We start from the raw sequence: 17903 nt of genomic DNA, 5'->3' as shown, positions 1-17903 counted from the left end.
AAATCCATCCATACTTCCAACAACTATTTACTGTGTGTGTGTTTATACAGCACTCTTATAATTTGTGGCAATATATAAATACATATCAATAAATACCAAGTTTAAGTCATCGTTGTTGTAACATTCACATTTCCATGCTTGCATGCATTGCATGGAATTTGTTATGGTGGATTCTCTTTGGTTGAACACTCTTTCTGTCACCAACCTTCACTTATTTCCTAGTTAGGTAATATTTCACCATGACTAGATATGTTTTCATGGAAGACTGAAAAACGAAGGACATTACCTGCATGATCATGACGTTCACAACTTTTGTGTGATGTCAAGGCAAGGAGACAGTCAATTGTGGGGGGGCATGCACTCACTCTCTCTCACACACACACAGAGCTTCTTTCAATTTCTTTCTACTAAATCCACTCACAAAGCTTTGGTTGGCCTAGGGATATAGAAGAAAATACTTTCCCAAGGTGACACAATGGAACTGAATCCAAAACTGTGTTTAGGAAGCAAACTTATTACTGCTCAGCCATTCCTCCACCCATTTTTTTTTTTCATTATTTTTAATAACGATTTTATATTTCATAAGAATTAGAAATAAATTTAAACTTAACAGTAATGCTTTCAAAACATTTAGGCATTATCCATCATATTTATAAATGTGAATGTTGCAGTTTTGGCATTATATTACTTCAAAGAAAATCATTAATTTTATTATTTATGCATGGATATATTTTATATTAAGAGATAACATTTTGTAGATAAAAGTTCTCTAATTAAATGTGTAAAAAAATAAATTCTGAAGTTAGGAGAGGAGGGGAAATATTGATGACTTTTTCAGGTCCTCCCAGCTTAGTGAGATTTAAGTAATCATTCCTGAAAGTCTACAGCAGTCATGGGCAAACTGTGGCTCATGGAACTTTCTAAATGGTATTCCTAATGTAAAATTGCCTTCAATTTTTTTAGTAGTGTGGTCTGCCTGATGATAAACTATGTCTCATGAGGCCTGCTTTATGAAATAAGTTGCTCATGTTTGATGTATAGGAATTGTAAAATGTAACAGGGAGGGAAATGGAAGTTAAGTTTCAATGTTTGAAACATTAATGTTTTTTTTAAAAAGAATATGGATCTGTATCAGTTTCAACAATGAATGTATAGTGGTTCAGTCTACTGATCTACCTACTTATTAAATCATCATTTGAATAGTTGAGTATTCCATACACCCATGTATAAACTGGCACTCACTTGATTATGATGAAGTTTCCAGTTGATCCAATCAATGGAATAGGCTGCTCATGAAATTAACATGCATGTAGCTGTGCACTCCACAGACATATATACTCTTAACATAGTTGTCAGGGAGATTCAGCATGGCACAGAGTGTGATAAGGCTGGCCCTTCGAAATACAGGTACTATTCATTTTTGCCAGCTGAGTGGACTGGAGCAATGTGAAATAAAGTGTCTTGCTCAAGAACACAACGCGTCGCTGAGAATTGAACTCACAACCTTATGATTGTGAGCCAAATACTCTAGCACTAAGCCACATGCCTTCATGCACCCATGTGTACCCTTAACATAATCTTCAATCAAAATCAGGCTTCAACACAGTTTCCTTCACAAGATTTGGGTTGAACTGAAGCTGTGGTAAAAGACACTTGCCCAAGATACCATATTGTAAGATTAAACTCAATATGTTGTGGTGGGAAGCAAACTTCCAGACAATTTGACTATATGATAGAGAATAACAATTTATAAACCACTTTAGCTATTTCACAAGAAGCAAACCAAATAGTATAACACTGTATAAATAAGGAAATAGAAAAAATTCAGTTAAAGAAATTGATTTTTGAAAGAAAAACAATTAACCTAAAGATTAAAACCAGACATATAAAGAAAAGGAAAAGAAATGAAATAAATGAGGTGACTTTTTATTCAAAATAAAACTGAAATTTATTATGACTGTATGCTTCAAGTATTTTACTTACATTTCAGCTCTATATAATCCTATCTACATGTTTATTTGAATTGCAAAATCAACATCTTTATCTGATTATAATGTGCTAGTTTAACTGTGGAAATGATTGAGCTTACTATAAGCTCATAACTTCTATTTTACTTAGCATTTTTGTTGCTATTAAATCAATGTTTTCAATATCTGCTATATTAAAGCCTTCTATATTAGTTTTAGCGTCTCTTCTCTCTCAGGATATATACGTATGTATATATATCATCATCATCATCGTCATTTAATGTCCGCTTTCCATGCTGGCATGGGCTGGAAGGTTTGACTGAGGACTGGTGAGCCAATGGATGCACCAGGCTCATTCTGATCTGGCAAAGTTTCTACAGCTGGATGTCCTTCCTAATGCCAGCCACTCCAAGAGTGGAGTGGATGCTTTTTATGCCACCAGCATGAGGGCCAGTGAGGTGGTTCTGGCAACAACCATGCTCAAAAGGTGTTTCTTACAAGCTACCTGTATGGGAGCCAGTCCGATGGCATTGGCAATGACCATGCTCGAATGTTGTTTTTCACATGCCACCAGCATATGTGCCGGTAAGGAGACGCTGGCAACAATCATGCTTGAGTGGTGCTTTTTATGTGCCACCAGCATGGGAGCCGATCTGTAGCCCTGGCAATGATCAGATGTGCTTTTAACATTCCACTGGCACAAGTGCCAATCAGGCAGTACTGTCTTTGGCTGCATCAGGGATTTTGATTTCACTTGCCTCAATAGGTCTTCGCAAGCAAAGTTTATTGTCCAATGAATGAGGAGTATTCATAAGTGGGCTGGTTACACCCACTGGCATAGGCCATGGGCTATGGTCTCACTTGGCTTGTCGGGTCTTCTCAAGCACAGCATATCTCCAAAGGTCTCAGTCACTAGTCATTGCCTTGGTAAGGCCCAATGTTCGAAGGTCGTGCTTCACCACCTCATCCCTGGTTTTCCTGAGTCTACCTCTTCCACAGGTTCCCTCAACTGCTAGGGTGTGACACTTTTTCACACAGCTGTCCTCATTCATTTGCAACACATGACCATACCAACTGTCTTACCAGAAATATAGTGGTGCTTTTTCCTGGCACAAACCCAAACTGTATCTCATCTAGGCTGACTTTCTCCCTAATTAGTTGGGCTATGATCCTCTCCATGACCTTCATTACCTGATCCAGCAACTTGATACCTCTGTAATTATTTGTATCTAATGTGTCACCTTTACCTTTGTAGCAGTTGACTATAGTGCTGCTTCACCAGTCATCGGGGATGACTCCTTCGTGTATCACCTGGTTAACTATATGGGTGACTAGGCTATAGCCGACACCACCAGATATATTGAGCATCTCTGCAGTGATTCCTGAAGGGCCGGGGGCTTTCCCTGTCTTGATACCCTTAATTGCTTTATCTACCAAGGTACTGTCAATTCGGATAGCTGGTTCCTCTGTTGGGTCGGCATTTGGTAGACTCTCTTTCTCCCATTCATTCTTTTTATTTAGGAACTTTTGATAGTGGCGTCTCCAAACCTCTCTCTTTGCAGCCTCATTTAATGCAAGTAAATCATCATCCATGTGGACACATTTCTCTCCTATGACATCAAAATTCTCTCTCACACACACTGTCTTGCAACATGAAATACCTCAAGTCTTTGGTTCTCACAGCGTAGAACATTGGCAAATTTTTTCTTATTTGCTTCCCCTCTGGCTAAATAAACCTGTCTCCTTGCTTCCCTTCTGGCAGTCTGATGCAATTCCCTGCTGCCATCGTTCTTCCAGTCCTTCCAAGCCTGTTTCTTTTCCCTAATAGCCCTGTCAATAACATTGTTCCCCCACCATATTACCTTGTGTTAAGAGGGGACTTTGCACCATCCACAGATCTGGTTAGTGTCCTCAGCAGGTTGTCCCATACAAACCTCCAGTTGTCTTCCACAGCATGTGATACTATATCCCCCTCTATTTCATCAAAGGCTTCGAGTAATATGTCTCTAAATCTATGTCTATTCGCAGGATCTTTAAGCTTCCAGACCTTTCTCCTCCATGCTGGTCATCTTCTGAGCATCCATCTAGCCCTGATCCCGAAGTCGCTAATTACTAGTCTATGTTGTGGGGTACATGACAGAAAAAGGGTTAAGATAAAAGATAAAGCAAAGAAGAATGTATATATATATATGTGCAGAGAGAGAGAGAGAGAGTGCGTGTGTCATAAAAATGTTGTGCTTCAGCACTTAGAAATTAGAAAATGGTTGGTTCTCCAACTTCTCTAGGAATTTTGTTTCCTGTGAGCTTTATGTATTGTTTCCAGAGAAGCTTCTTCACTGAGAACAGGTGTTTGCATAATTAGATTTAAAAAAAACAAAAACATCGATCATTTTGACATTACTTAAAACTGGCATTAAATTTCCATTTAGTTGATTAATGAAAGCCTCTGTATGTGTTTGTGCATGTGTGTGTGCATATGCACATGCATATATATATATATGTATATATATATATATATGTATATATATATGTGTATATATATATATATATGTGTATGTATATATATATATGTGTATGTATATATATATATGTATATATATATATGTGTATGTATATATATATATGTATATATATATATGTGTATGTATATATATATATGTGAATATATATATGTGTATGTATATATATATATGTGAATATATATATGTACATATGTATGTATATATATATATGTGTGTGTGTGTGTGTGTGTATGTATATATATATATGTGTGTATGTATATCATCATTTAACGTCCGCTTTCCATGCTAGCATGGGTTGGACAATTTGACTAAGGACTGGCGAACCAGATGACTGCACCAGGCTCCAATCTGATCTGGCAGAGTTTCTACAGCTGGATGCCCTTCCTAACGCCAACCACTCCGAGAGTGTAGTGGGTGCTTTTATGTGCTACCGGCACAAGGGCCAGTCTGGCAGTACTGGCAACGGCCACGCTCAAATGGTGTTTTTTACGTGCCACCTGCACAGGAGTCAGTCTAGTGGCACTGGCAACGACCTTGCTCGAATGTTTTGTTCACGTCCCACCGGCACAAGTTCCAGTAAGGCAACGCAAGTAATGATCATGCTCAAATGGTACTATTTACGCGCCACTGGCACGGAAGCCAGACAGCTGCTCTGGCAGTGATCCCACTTGGATGGAGCTGTTAGCACTCACTGGCAAGGGTGCCAGTCATCGAATTTGGTTCAATTTTGATTTCACTTGCCCCAACAGGTCTTCGCAAGCAGAGTTTAGTGTCCAATGAAGGAAGGTTGGCATGGGTGCCAGTCGAATTTGGTTCGATTTCGAATTCAATTTTGATTTTGATTTCGATTTCATTTGCCTCAACAGGTTTTCGCAAGCAGAGTTTGTGTCCAAAGGAAAGGTACTCATAAGTGGGCTGGCTACACCCCTGGTAAAGGCCACCAGTTATGGTCTCACTTGTCTTACTAGGTCTTCTCACACACAGCATATTTCCAATGGTCTCGGTCACTAGTCATTGCCTTGGTGAGGTCTAATGTATGAAGGTTGTGCTTCACCACCTCATCCCAGGTTTTCCTGGGTCTACCTCTTCCACAGGTTCCCTCAACCACTAGGGTGTGGCACTTTTTCACACAGCTATCCTCATGCATTCTCGCCACATGACCATACCAGCGCAATCGTCTCTCTTGCACACCACAACTGATGGTTGTGGTGTGCAAATATAACATAAGGCTATTTGAAATCTAGGTATTTATTTTTACATTTTATAACAGAGTTTATAAACAACAGTTGTTGGTTACAGCTTTATAATGCATTTCCTTTGTAAAAATGACAATGTAGTGCCTGTAACTTGATTTAAAGCAAGTATCTCAATGGACTTCATTCTTAAATCACCATTTTATTTTCTGTTTTGTAGCTCTTAGTTTGTCAAAAAAATATATATCCTTTAATAAACCACAGCTTGCTTCCTAACTACATGGTTACTGGTTCAGTCCCACTCCATAGCACCTTTGGCAAGCATTTTCTACTATAGCCTCTAGTGTACCCAAAGCCTTGGAAATGGATTTTGTAGATGGAAACTAAAAGAAGCCTGTCATATATGTCTATGTATCTCCCAGATTGTGTTTGTCCCTAACCACTGCTTGATAACTGGTATCGATTTGTTTAAGTCCCCTTAACTCTATGGTTCAACAAAAGAAAATGATAGAATAAGTACCAGGCTTAGAAACCTGTACTAGGCTTTGTTTGAACTCTTCAAGGTGGTGCCCCAACATGGCCATAGTCAAATGACTGAAATGAGAAAAAGATAAAAAAGGATGAAGATACATTGGTGAAAGACACATGCATGCACGCGCACACACATATACACACATGCACACGTGGCTCCTGTACTGTCTCTACTCATCAATTTCCCGCCACACAACTGAAATCATTTGCCCAAGATGATGTGCTGTGAAATTGAACTCAGAGCCATATAGTTGTAAAGTGAAATTCTTAATCACACACCTATACTACTATATTAGAAGTCATACACATAGACAAAATTAAATAATTAGCAGAAAATATAAATCTGCTTTGGAAACATCATTTCTTCCTTCCACCTCCTTGAGAAGAAAAATCAATTATTTTCTATAATGAAATTATTATGTTGAAGCAGACTTTTCCATAATTAACTGACAAATTTAGTTGAGTTTGTCAAAAACATTTCACTATATCACGAAACTGTTGCCTAAAGATTCTGAAATTCTGCTATATCTCATGTTAGTAAAAATATAATCTTTATGAAACCTTAAAATTCTTTAGCTTATCTTTGGAGAAAATCTCTGTTGACATTTCATTAGTTTCTTCCTTCCTGATAAAAAAAGAAAAAATAGAAAGAAAAAGGAAACACTATTATAGTGTAAAGTTTGCATTTATTCAATTTATATCTGTTATCTGAGCTTCCAGCAGTTAACCAATAAACAACAGATTGTACCAACAGCATACAGTGCTGGAAATTAAACTTTCTAGCAGCAATGTAAAAGGATAAACATTTATTTATACTTGTACAAGCTGTTCAACAGATGAATTACACTATTCTCCTTTACATTCTTCTCTTTAGAATCTATGAAAAACTAACTTAAAATGGATGTCTGTATAGTTTCCTGATGCTATTAATAGACATAATGAAGAGTATAAATCTGCTGTGAGCATAAAACTTTCACATCATTGATTTCAAATCAGTAAGCTATTATTAAAGAGGTTTCATGCTATTTTCTATATGGCATCAGAGACAACTAATACCTTTAACCTACACAACTAGAAATTCCTATGTCACTAAAACGAAATTTTTTTTGTTAATAATAATTAAAATTATTGCTCAGCCTGCTGGAAATATCAACTAAATCCCCCCCTCTCTCTCTCTCTTTTAAATCTCATCCTACCATCTTGAGAAAAGAACACAAACAACTGATAACATAAAAGGACAAGTTGTTTGTTGCTGGAATGTGTTTAATTATAGGTGTGCAAGAAAAGACATGACAAGGCTTAAAAACAACAAACATTAAACTTTAATAGATAGATGTCAAGCCAGATATTATTGGAGAGTACATTAATAGAACTGAAAGAACTATGTGATTTTGATGCTTGATTCATACAGTCTATTGGTTCAATCTTTCTTTCTCTCTCTCATTGTATGTATATATATATATATATATATATATATATATATATATATATATATATATATATCATCATCATCGTTTAATGTCCGCTTTCCATGCTAGCATGGGTTGGACAAATGACTGAGGGCTGGCGCCAACCACTCTGAGAGTGTAGTGAGTGCTTTTACATGCCACCATTATGGGGCCAGTCAGGCGGTACTGGCATTGACCTCGCTCGAGTCTTTTACACATGCCACCGGCACAGGTGCCAATAAGGCGATGCTGATAATGATCACGCTCGAATGGTGTCTTTTACATGCCACCGGCATGGAGGTCAGATATCCGTTCTGGCAACGATCACGCTCGGGTGGTGCTCTTTAAGGCGACGCTGGTAATGATCACACTTGAATGGTGCCTTTTAAGTGTCACTGGCACGGAAGCCGGTTAGCTGCTCTGTCAATGATCACACTTGTAATATATATATATATATATATTTATTTTTACTTGTTTACACAGAAGACTGTGGCCACGCAGTCATGCTGGGGCACCACATTGCACAGTTTAGTTGAAAAGTTTGCCATATTAATTTTTCTTTTTGTCTGGTACTCACTCTAATAGTCTTTTGTGGTAAACAATGAAGTTATGGGGCTGTAAATAAAGCAACACCTGTTGTCAAGCAGTGTGTGTGGTGGGGCTGGACAAATGCACATGCATGCACATACACACAATTTTCCACATGGTTTCTGTCTACAAGATTCACCCACAATGCATTGGTTAGCCTAGGGCTATAGTAGAGGAGACTTGCCCATGGTGCTCTGCAGTAGAACTGAACCTAAATCCACATGATAGCAAAGCGAGCTTCTTAACCTCATAACTATACATGTGCCTACAACCTACCTACCTACCTACTTACCTACCTACATGCCCACATACCTACCTACATGCCCACATACCTACCTACCTACCTACCTATCAACATGTCTATCTATCTACACACACTCACACACACACATATCACAATCATCATCATTTTAAAGGTGCTTTCCATTCTTGCATGAATTGAGCAGGTCATAATCCAAGTTAGTTCTTATTCAGTGTCACTAAACTCTTATTCAGTGTCACTAGATGCATTGCATAACCATGTCCCACTTGTATATTTGATTTTTGTTTTGGTTTCTATGGCTAGTTGCTCTTCCTATATATATGTTTTGATTCAAATCTGTGTTGCTACTCGGAGTTTCATACACCAGTTGGGGCAGTTCAGTTTCTGTTGGAACCCCCTTGGCATGGCACAAACAAATGGATAGATGATGTATAAAATATCTAGGTGGAACCTATTGCTTATGTATAGGTGGCTTTTATCAAAATTGAATAGCCCCAACAAGTGTGTATGTGTGTGTAAAAACAAGCATCAAATATTTTATAATTAGTTAAGATACAGGAACATGAAACTCAAAGAAGCAACTGTCACACAACAACTTTAAATAAATGTTATGACACTCTACATTACTCTGCTGAGCAAATTCTTTTTACCTAATTGCTATCAAAATGGTGCAACTACCTTGTGTGCGCAACATCATCATCCCCATAATATATATATATATAAATATATATATATATATATATAATATATATATATATATATATATATCAATCATCATTGGAACATACATATATAAATATATCATCATCAATAAATGGATGTATATATTGTCATACTCTTACGCACAGACATTCCTATATATACACTCATGTATATGTACATTTATATTATCTGAGATATCATATTTTTTCAGAAAAACTGAAACGCGTTATGTAAATAACTTTTCAGCTATTTATTTAAAAGCCTTTTTGTTTTCTTTTGTTTTTTTCCTTTTTGTTATTGGGAAACTTGTAGTGGAGTGTTTTGGGATTCAGAGAAGATGTATCACAATTTTTTGGCCACTCAGAAAATCTTGAAAAAATATATAAAGGTAGTGATCATATGTGATGTTATAACATAATGGGTGATGGACACTATATATATATATATACATATATATATATATATATATATCACTTCACCTGTTATAACATTACATATGATCTCTACTTTATTATGGGGCCTAATTTAAAAAGGATAACATCATTGATTCTTATTTTGTAATATCCTCTTCTGTCATGAGTATGAGATAATGTAATACTATGACTTAAAAAAATAATGGTAACATGTAGTTTGATTGCTTATCAGAAAATATCTTATTTTAACAAATCCTCTCTTCTTTTTTTGATTTTACAAATCCTTTGTTTTTCTAAAACTTCTTGTATAACTTACCTGTAATATTCTTTGAAATGATTTCTTTTGACTTGCCTCTTTTGCTCCTTCTGCTGTGTAACCATCTATTGTATCTTTTCTAAAGCCAATGCTGATGGTTCCGATACTGGATTGGCTCGGGCAGGTAAAATTGCATCCTGTTCATTATACTTCTTACATAGTTTTCTGTAGCTATCAGTGCTAGTCTTTTTGTGTGTGCGTGCTCTTTGTTTCATATTGCAATTTTTCCTTTCATTTTCGTACGTCACGTACTTATTTTATCCTTGCGTTTTTGTTTTCATCCAATGTTTTGGCATGCTGTGGTGTTCACGTAGCAGCTATATCGGTTGGGAGACATTAGATGCCTTCCATCTTTAGATGATTCTTTTAATTATTGTTATATTTAATTTTTTTAACATTGAAATAGCATGGAGAATTATATCTTATTTTATTATTCTTTCTTTTACCATTTTTCTTGATTGAGAAGTTTCTTTCACTTATAATTTTAAAACTCTTCACTGCCAAAAATATTAATAAAAGATGAAAATATATAACAGAACATATAAAAGAATACATGAAATTGGATTCTGTCAAAAATGTTCCCAGAAAACACTTGGCTAATCTCTTCACTAAATCAAAATATATATTTAATTTATATTCTGCATTTTTAAAATCTAAACTAGCAAAAAAAAAAAATAAATAAAATAGATAAATAAACACTTGTTTTTATCATGTCATCTCCCAGCAAAACAAATGTTCAATGTTATTCAATTCTTGACGAAACAAATATACTAAGAATTATACCATTGCATTTTTGATTAAGGAATCCCTAATTAATTATCATGATTAAAGGAAATGATCATTTGAATCAGTTGAAATATGTTTGGGACATATTTCACCAGTGCAAAGGCCTTATTCACTTCTGTTTGCTATTGAGAAGAACTCTTGCTTCAGGCAATAGGTCTTGTTGTTGGTGGTGGTGATGATGTTTTTTTTTTTTATACATGTTACCTAAAGTGAGAATTCTTGTCAACAGCAAACAGCAGTGAATACGCTCTTTGTACAGGTCAACTATATCTCATACACATTTGAGCTGATCTAAATTTTATTTTTACTCACAACACTGCTTTTGCGTGCCTCCTCCGTTACAGAAGAAAATATCCTACTGAAACAGGAATATCATTTGAAATGTTTACACTTCATACCTTGTGACATATACTCACCTCTTACTGCTCATATATATATATATATATATATATATATATATATGCACTTGGGAATGGATGACTTGTGTTCAATTAAATAATGAATAATATACAATATATATATATAAAGAATGAGAAAATGGAGAGGTAATTAATAAAATTATTTATTAATTATAAAATATGACAACATCTCTGACAACTGTTTCGATTCAGAAATCTTTAGATAATTAATTTATAAAATTAAAATCATTATAAGATGAATCTCTTCAGAGGTGGTAAAGACATACCGATTAGAAATACATGTTGAGATAATGGCTATAAACCTTTTGTATGGTCACCTTATAGTTGAACTTTCAATAGATAGGTAACTAACCAGTATTTTCATTGGATTTATGATCCCTTAATGAGGTTTATTACCTTTACTTGATTATATATATATATATATATATGTGTGTGTGTGTGTGTGTGTGTGTGTGTGCATATATATGTGTGTGTGCATGTGCATATATATATGTGTGTGTGTGTGTGTATATATATATGTATATATATTTATGTATATATATATGTGTGTGTATATATATATATATATATATATATATATGAATATACATAATAATAATTTAGGGAGTAAATCCAAACTTACAGGGAAAAATTAGATTTAGGCTTAAATCTAATTTCACAGTATAAATATAAATTAAATTAGAGATAAAACCACTATTAGGCAAATCAAACAGTGAAAAAACATATACCAAAACATAAAAATAAAAATAATTAATATAATATACAAAATATATAAAATTTAAATTATTTAAATTTAAAATTAAAATTATAAAAAAACATATATATATATAAAATATAAAAATTTATCAATATAAATTAATAATTTTAATTTTAAATAATTTAAATTTTAAAATTTTATATTTTATATATTTTGTATATTATATTAATTATTTTTATTTTTATATTTTGGTTTATGTTTTTCACTGTTTGATTTGCCTAATAGTGGTTTTATCTCTAATTTAATTTATATGAATATATATATATATATATATATATATATATATAAACATGCATATATGGGTGCAGAACGTCACCAATGGTGCAAATAGCTTAAAATACATAAACAAACGAGAGGAAAACAAGTGAAATGCGTAAATGAGATAAACATGGAAAACAGGACAAGTTAACACAGAGAAAGGACCCTACATCAGTTGTCAGCTGTCTCTACTACTTTTTTCGAGCATTGAATGACAAGATGAGACTTCAAAGACAGTTGCTCCCATAAATTCCAAAATAAAATTTAGGATTTATCGAGGGTCAAAGTTAGGAATAAAAAGATGATAGTGCAGACATTCAAGGTTGGGAACAAAAAAGTTGGGAACAGAAAAATGACAGTGCAGACATACAAGGAAACCGATGTATCTATTTCCAAGTAAGTTTTTGATGCTACTCTCTACTCTACTACTTTCTTCATCAATTCTCCTCTAATTTCCTTTTTCTCCTGCTCCCTCCTTCACCGTTTTCTATCTGTGTGTGTTCTCTTTTCCCCTTTCTCTTTCTCTCTCTCTCTCGTTGCTCACATGTAACCATCGTCCATCTTTCTTTTCCTGCATGGACATTCAAATGATCGGACGTGTTTTTCTCTGTTTCTTCTATCTTTTCTCTTTTCAAAAAAAAAAGTTTCTCTCAGCATTCACTATTTTCCTCTTGTTCTAGTCTAATGACTCACCATGTTTGATTTCCATGTATGTCTCCATTGTCATTTTTTTTGTTCTCTATAAATCCTAAATTTTATTTTAGAATTTATGGGAGCAACTGTCTTTGAAGACTCATATTGTCATTGAATGCTCGAAATAAGCATATTGTCGTTGAATGCTTGAAATGAGCCAGACAGCTGATGACTAATGAAGGGTCCTTTCTCTGTGTTACCTTGTCCTCCATTTTTTTCTCATTTATGTATTTCACACATTTTTCTCTCATTTTTTAAAATGTATTTCATGTTATTTGCACCATTGGTGCAAATAACATATATCCTGTACCCATATATGCATGTATATATAAATATATCTATGCTATATGTTATTTATTATTTATTGATATATATATAATTTTAATATACATATATATATTGTCTCTTATAGTTATATTTCAGTGGGTTTCCATTTTAATATTTTTATCATTGGAGATGTTTTTTTTCTCTTCTCTTTTTCTCTAGACTCAAAGTTATTGGAACTCTTTCATCATTATTAGTGATGTGGGGTGTTTGCTTTATTTTGAATTTGGTTTCACATAAAATGAAAATTATTATTAATTTGAATCAATAATATCTATTGAGTTTATATATATATATATATATATATATTGTATATTACTATTGCTTGAATAAATTACTGCAATATTTGGGCCAGCAATGCAGAGTGGCCAGCTAAGCACAGTATTATATTTAGCATTCTTCCTCTATACACTAAATTCAAATATTGTCAAGGACAACTCAACCTTTATATTATTCTGGAGTTGATAAACCTGTGCAATAATAACATAGGAACATTGATTCAGTTAACTATAAAGTCTGTCCAAAAATAAACTGCTCTTTTAAGAAACTAAGTTATAATTTACAATTTAATAAAAACTGAATCCTTCAAAATGATTCCTTTAATTTATGATGTGTTGTTTCTGATTCTTTTTCCAATTATAAAATATCTTCTCAAAGCATTTTCAAGTGTTGTGCACAGTTCTCATAGCAGATTTTCTTGAATTTTTTCTCTTTTTAAATTGGTGACCTTTCAGATGAGTGGATATTGATTTTGTGAATGGAAAAATAGTATGCTGGGTCAACTCTGGAGGCTGAGTTTTCTTGTGTTTTTGCTTACAGCTTCTAATAAGCAGTAATGCATGAGCAGATGCAAGTGCAGCATCCTGGTTTTGTTTGTTCATACCTGTAGCCTCTTCTTTTGCCTTGCTTCTCTGATATGCTTCAAGACTTTCCAGTAAAAATACTTTAATGGTTGTATGACTACTTGGAACAAACACATGGTGGATGACATCCATCAATCCAAAAAGATGATCAGCATCACTTTCACATTTTATTGTTGCTCGCATATTTTCTGTTGTTGCAATGATGATCATCCAACCCACTGCAATGACTACCTTTTTGCTTGGACATCATAGCCTGTACACCTGTAATTCATCATTATTTGAGTGATTAGATTCTATTTTTTTTTTTTTGCTAACAAATGTGGCATCAGGATGCATCTTAAATTTTGTTTTCAAAATCATGTGGCATTATCTTTTAAAGATGCCCCTTCTTTAGAAAGTTCATAGATTCATGGATAGTCAGACAAAAGTTTTTATGGTTCACAACATCTGTCTTTGCAATGTGATCAATGTCTGTTGTTTTGTAAGGTCATCCGGATTCGGAATGTTCTTTGGTGGATATTCTTCTCCAGTCTGTAACATGGATGCAACTTGCGACAAGGCAAGCAGCTCAAACATTCCCATCATCCTGTTGTAGCATTAGAAATGTCTCTGTTAAAGTTTTGCTCACTTTGAAATAGAATTTCACACAAGTGCTATGCTCTTGCAATTCATTCATTGTTCAGCTTTCAACAATCATTCAAGTTCACTAGACATACATTCACTCTAGCACATGTAGATCAGTGACTAACTGATGTGGCATGATGTGATTATTATCAAACTGAAGGTCATGTTTACCTATACGCATCATTGCAGTCACAAACCTGTTATTCTGGCTGATTGATGGTCGGGTTTAAAAACCCGCTTACAGTCCACTTTGTTTTTTGGACAGATTTTGTATGTACACTTCTTCACTCTTCTTTCTTTTTGCACAGGCTTCATATATACTCTGCTTTGCAAACATTAGCCCATGTATTGTTACTCAATCCTAGGCCTCCCTTCATTGAAGAGACCTCTGAACAAAGACGTTCTAGCTGTGACCATCCCTGTATTTTCTTTTTCATATAGTGTACTTAGCATTACTTTTTCAAATGTATTCTACTTCAAATAAGACTGTTGGATGTGATTTGATGGCAATTTGGCAGACATAATACAGTGTAGGAGGATTAAATACTACACTACAATATTTAGTTTCTATTTCTACATTTTGAGTTTATATCCAGGTTTTTCTTTTCTTTTCTTTCATCTGGTATCAATGACATGTACAAATAATACACTGTGGTAAATTCAATTGACTATTCTATTCTCTTATGAAATTAACCTTATTTAATTTCATATCCTAGATTTTATGAACAATAGTATAGTTGCTTATGTTTCCCACTGGTTCAACCAGAGTATCAGATGTTTTTATATGTTGCCAGTCACAATGTGGTTTTCATCATTTTATCTTTCAAATGATGCCAACCTGCTGGATAGGCAAGCAGACCAACATTCCCTCAATTGAAAGTCTAGTCCATCACAGGGTTACGTATGAGTGCTATCAGAATTCTGAAACAACTTCTCTTTGGCCAACAAGTTTAAAAAGGCCAGAATTACATGCCATTTCCAATTAAGGCAAATGAAACAGACATGGTAGCAAAAGAAGACGCAAGAGTTGCAGGATGCTGTGAACTGGTTCTGGGTTCAGTCTCACTGTGCAGCATCTTGGGCTGACCAAAGTCTTGTGAGTGGATTTGGTAGATGGAAACTGAAAGAAGCCCATTATGTGTGTTTATGTTGTGTCTTTGTGTCTGGGTTTGTCTCACACTACTGCTTGACAACTGGTGTTGGTGTGCTTTTGTCCCTGCAACTTAGTGGTTTGGTAAAAGAAACTGACAGAATAAGTACCTGGCTTAAAAAAATAAGTACTGGGGTCAGTTCATTCAACTAAAAATTCTTCAAGGCTGTGCTCCAGCATGGTCACAGTCTAATGATTGAAACAAATAAAAGATAAAAGATACATTTCTCAAAGCTCTTTTCAACCAAATGAATTTCACTCACAAGATATTGGACACTCTGAGAGGCTACTGTAAAGATACTTACTCAAGGTATTGTCCAGTGAGACTGAACTCAACTTCATGCTTACATACATCAATTTATCTTTCCATCAATAAAATATAATTTAATTTAACAGTATCCATACTGCAGATGCATAAAAGCATCTCTAATCCATAGATATGAAATCAATCCTACATGGATAGTGAAAAGACACATAAGCATCTCTTGGATTTCACAATATAGTGATGAGATCACATACAAACAGTGCTGAGATTTTATGGTTGTCTGTGAGTGATGCGTTTATGTGCCACTGGGGTTTCATAGCTATTGATAAGAGTTGCATATATGTGTCTGCTATAAACAGTGTTAAATGTATAACAATAACATTGAAATTATAACTTCCAAACTATTCTAAGATTACAAGAAAATATTTTATATATAAAGTGATGTTTGCAAAAGAAAGACTGTTCTGTTGTTGATCAGAGTGAATGGTATGTGGCAAGTGAAAAATATGTCGTGAGACTGTAGTAGAAGAATACTTGAAGCATTGTTGATGACACTTAGGATGAGTTAGTTAGATTGGGCCTCAGGATGTTGGGGCTCACTGTAGAGATGTTAAATAATTAAGAGGCATGAAAAAATATTGTAGTTCAGACCTGGTTAACTTACATCACTATGGGAAAGTGGTCATTAAACATTTAATAAAATGAGGAAGTTGCCTGTAATACTGTTGCTACTGATGGTGATGAAGGTGATGATGATGATGATGAGGAGGAGGAGGAGGAGGGAGGATACGGTAGCTGTCTTTTAAATTGTCATCATTGTTCAACAGAAAGTTTTGATTAATTTTCAAGGGATGTACTTTTAGGAAGTTGTACTTATCCAGTTATTTGCTCTGAGACTCTATTTGAAACTAAAGCAGTTACATCATGGAGGAGCCATTTTAGCTTTCTAAAAGCACAGAAACAAAAATGCTGTTTAATTCACTTTTCATTTATTTGTTGAGCTGTTAAAATTTTTGCATTGGAACTGTGGTATGATAAAAATTGGCACCTTATGAAATAAATGAATAGTGAATTTAACAGTTTGTGTGTGTGTTTGTGTTTAGTTAGCTAAATGGCTTTTCTATGATGTAGTTGTGAATTTTTAAATCCAAACTTTATTGCTTTTAGAATTATGAAAACCTCTTATTTGCTATGACTACACTCAAAATACAGATTACTTGAAAGGAGATAGGAACTTTCATTTATATTTATGATTGAGCTTGAGTGTGTCTAAGATTTAAAAATCATATATATGCTTAACTGGCCTTGTGTCAGTTATCTTGACAAGGGTTCCAGTTGATCCGATTAATGGAACAGCTTGCTGGTGAAATTAATGTGCAATTAATGAGCACTCCACAGGCATGCCTACCCTTAATGTAGTTCTCAGGGATATTCAGCATAATACAGAATGGGACAAGGCTAGCCTATAATCCGTGCACCATTACTGCTTATTTATCACTTGGTTATAAGAATATTGGGCCTTAAACAGGAGTTGACTCATTTGTATTGCTGAGTTGTCTGTCTATCATATATGACTAGTGGGGAATAAAAGGGTGATATTAATCGAAGATGATGATCTATACTTATATTTCAACATATTTAATTTTTCAAACTTTCTATGATTGTTGCTTAAAAATTCTGTCTCAAAAGTATAATGTACGATGAAAGTGAAACACGAACAAGGAATATAGAAAATCTGCAATGATTGGAAATGGTTAAGGTGAGTGTGGCTCTTAATTGATGGGAAGTATTTAGAGAAGGTATGTTGTGAAAGAAATGAGCA

At 34.4% G+C, this 17903-nt stretch overlaps 1 protein-coding gene across 1 annotated transcript in view; it reads left to right on the top strand.

Annotated features, from left to right (window-relative positions):
- LOC115211128 (sodium-driven chloride bicarbonate exchanger) overlaps positions 1 to 17903 on the top strand; it is a 277936-nt gene that overhangs the window by 196330 nt on the left and 63703 nt on the right. The window contains exon 5 of the mRNA XM_029780064.2: positions 10028 to 10066. Coding sequence (XP_029635924.1) covers positions 10028 to 10066 — 39 coding nt within the window. The remainder of the gene's footprint in view (positions 1 to 10027; positions 10067 to 17903) is intronic.

The sequence above is a fragment of the Octopus sinensis genome, linkage group LG4 (genome assembly GCF_006345805.1).
Source record: "Octopus sinensis linkage group LG4, ASM634580v1, whole genome shotgun sequence".
Classification (NCBI taxonomy): domain Eukaryota; kingdom Metazoa; phylum Mollusca; class Cephalopoda; order Octopoda; family Octopodidae; genus Octopus; species Octopus sinensis.
This window is presented reverse-complemented; position numbering and strand designations above follow the sequence as displayed.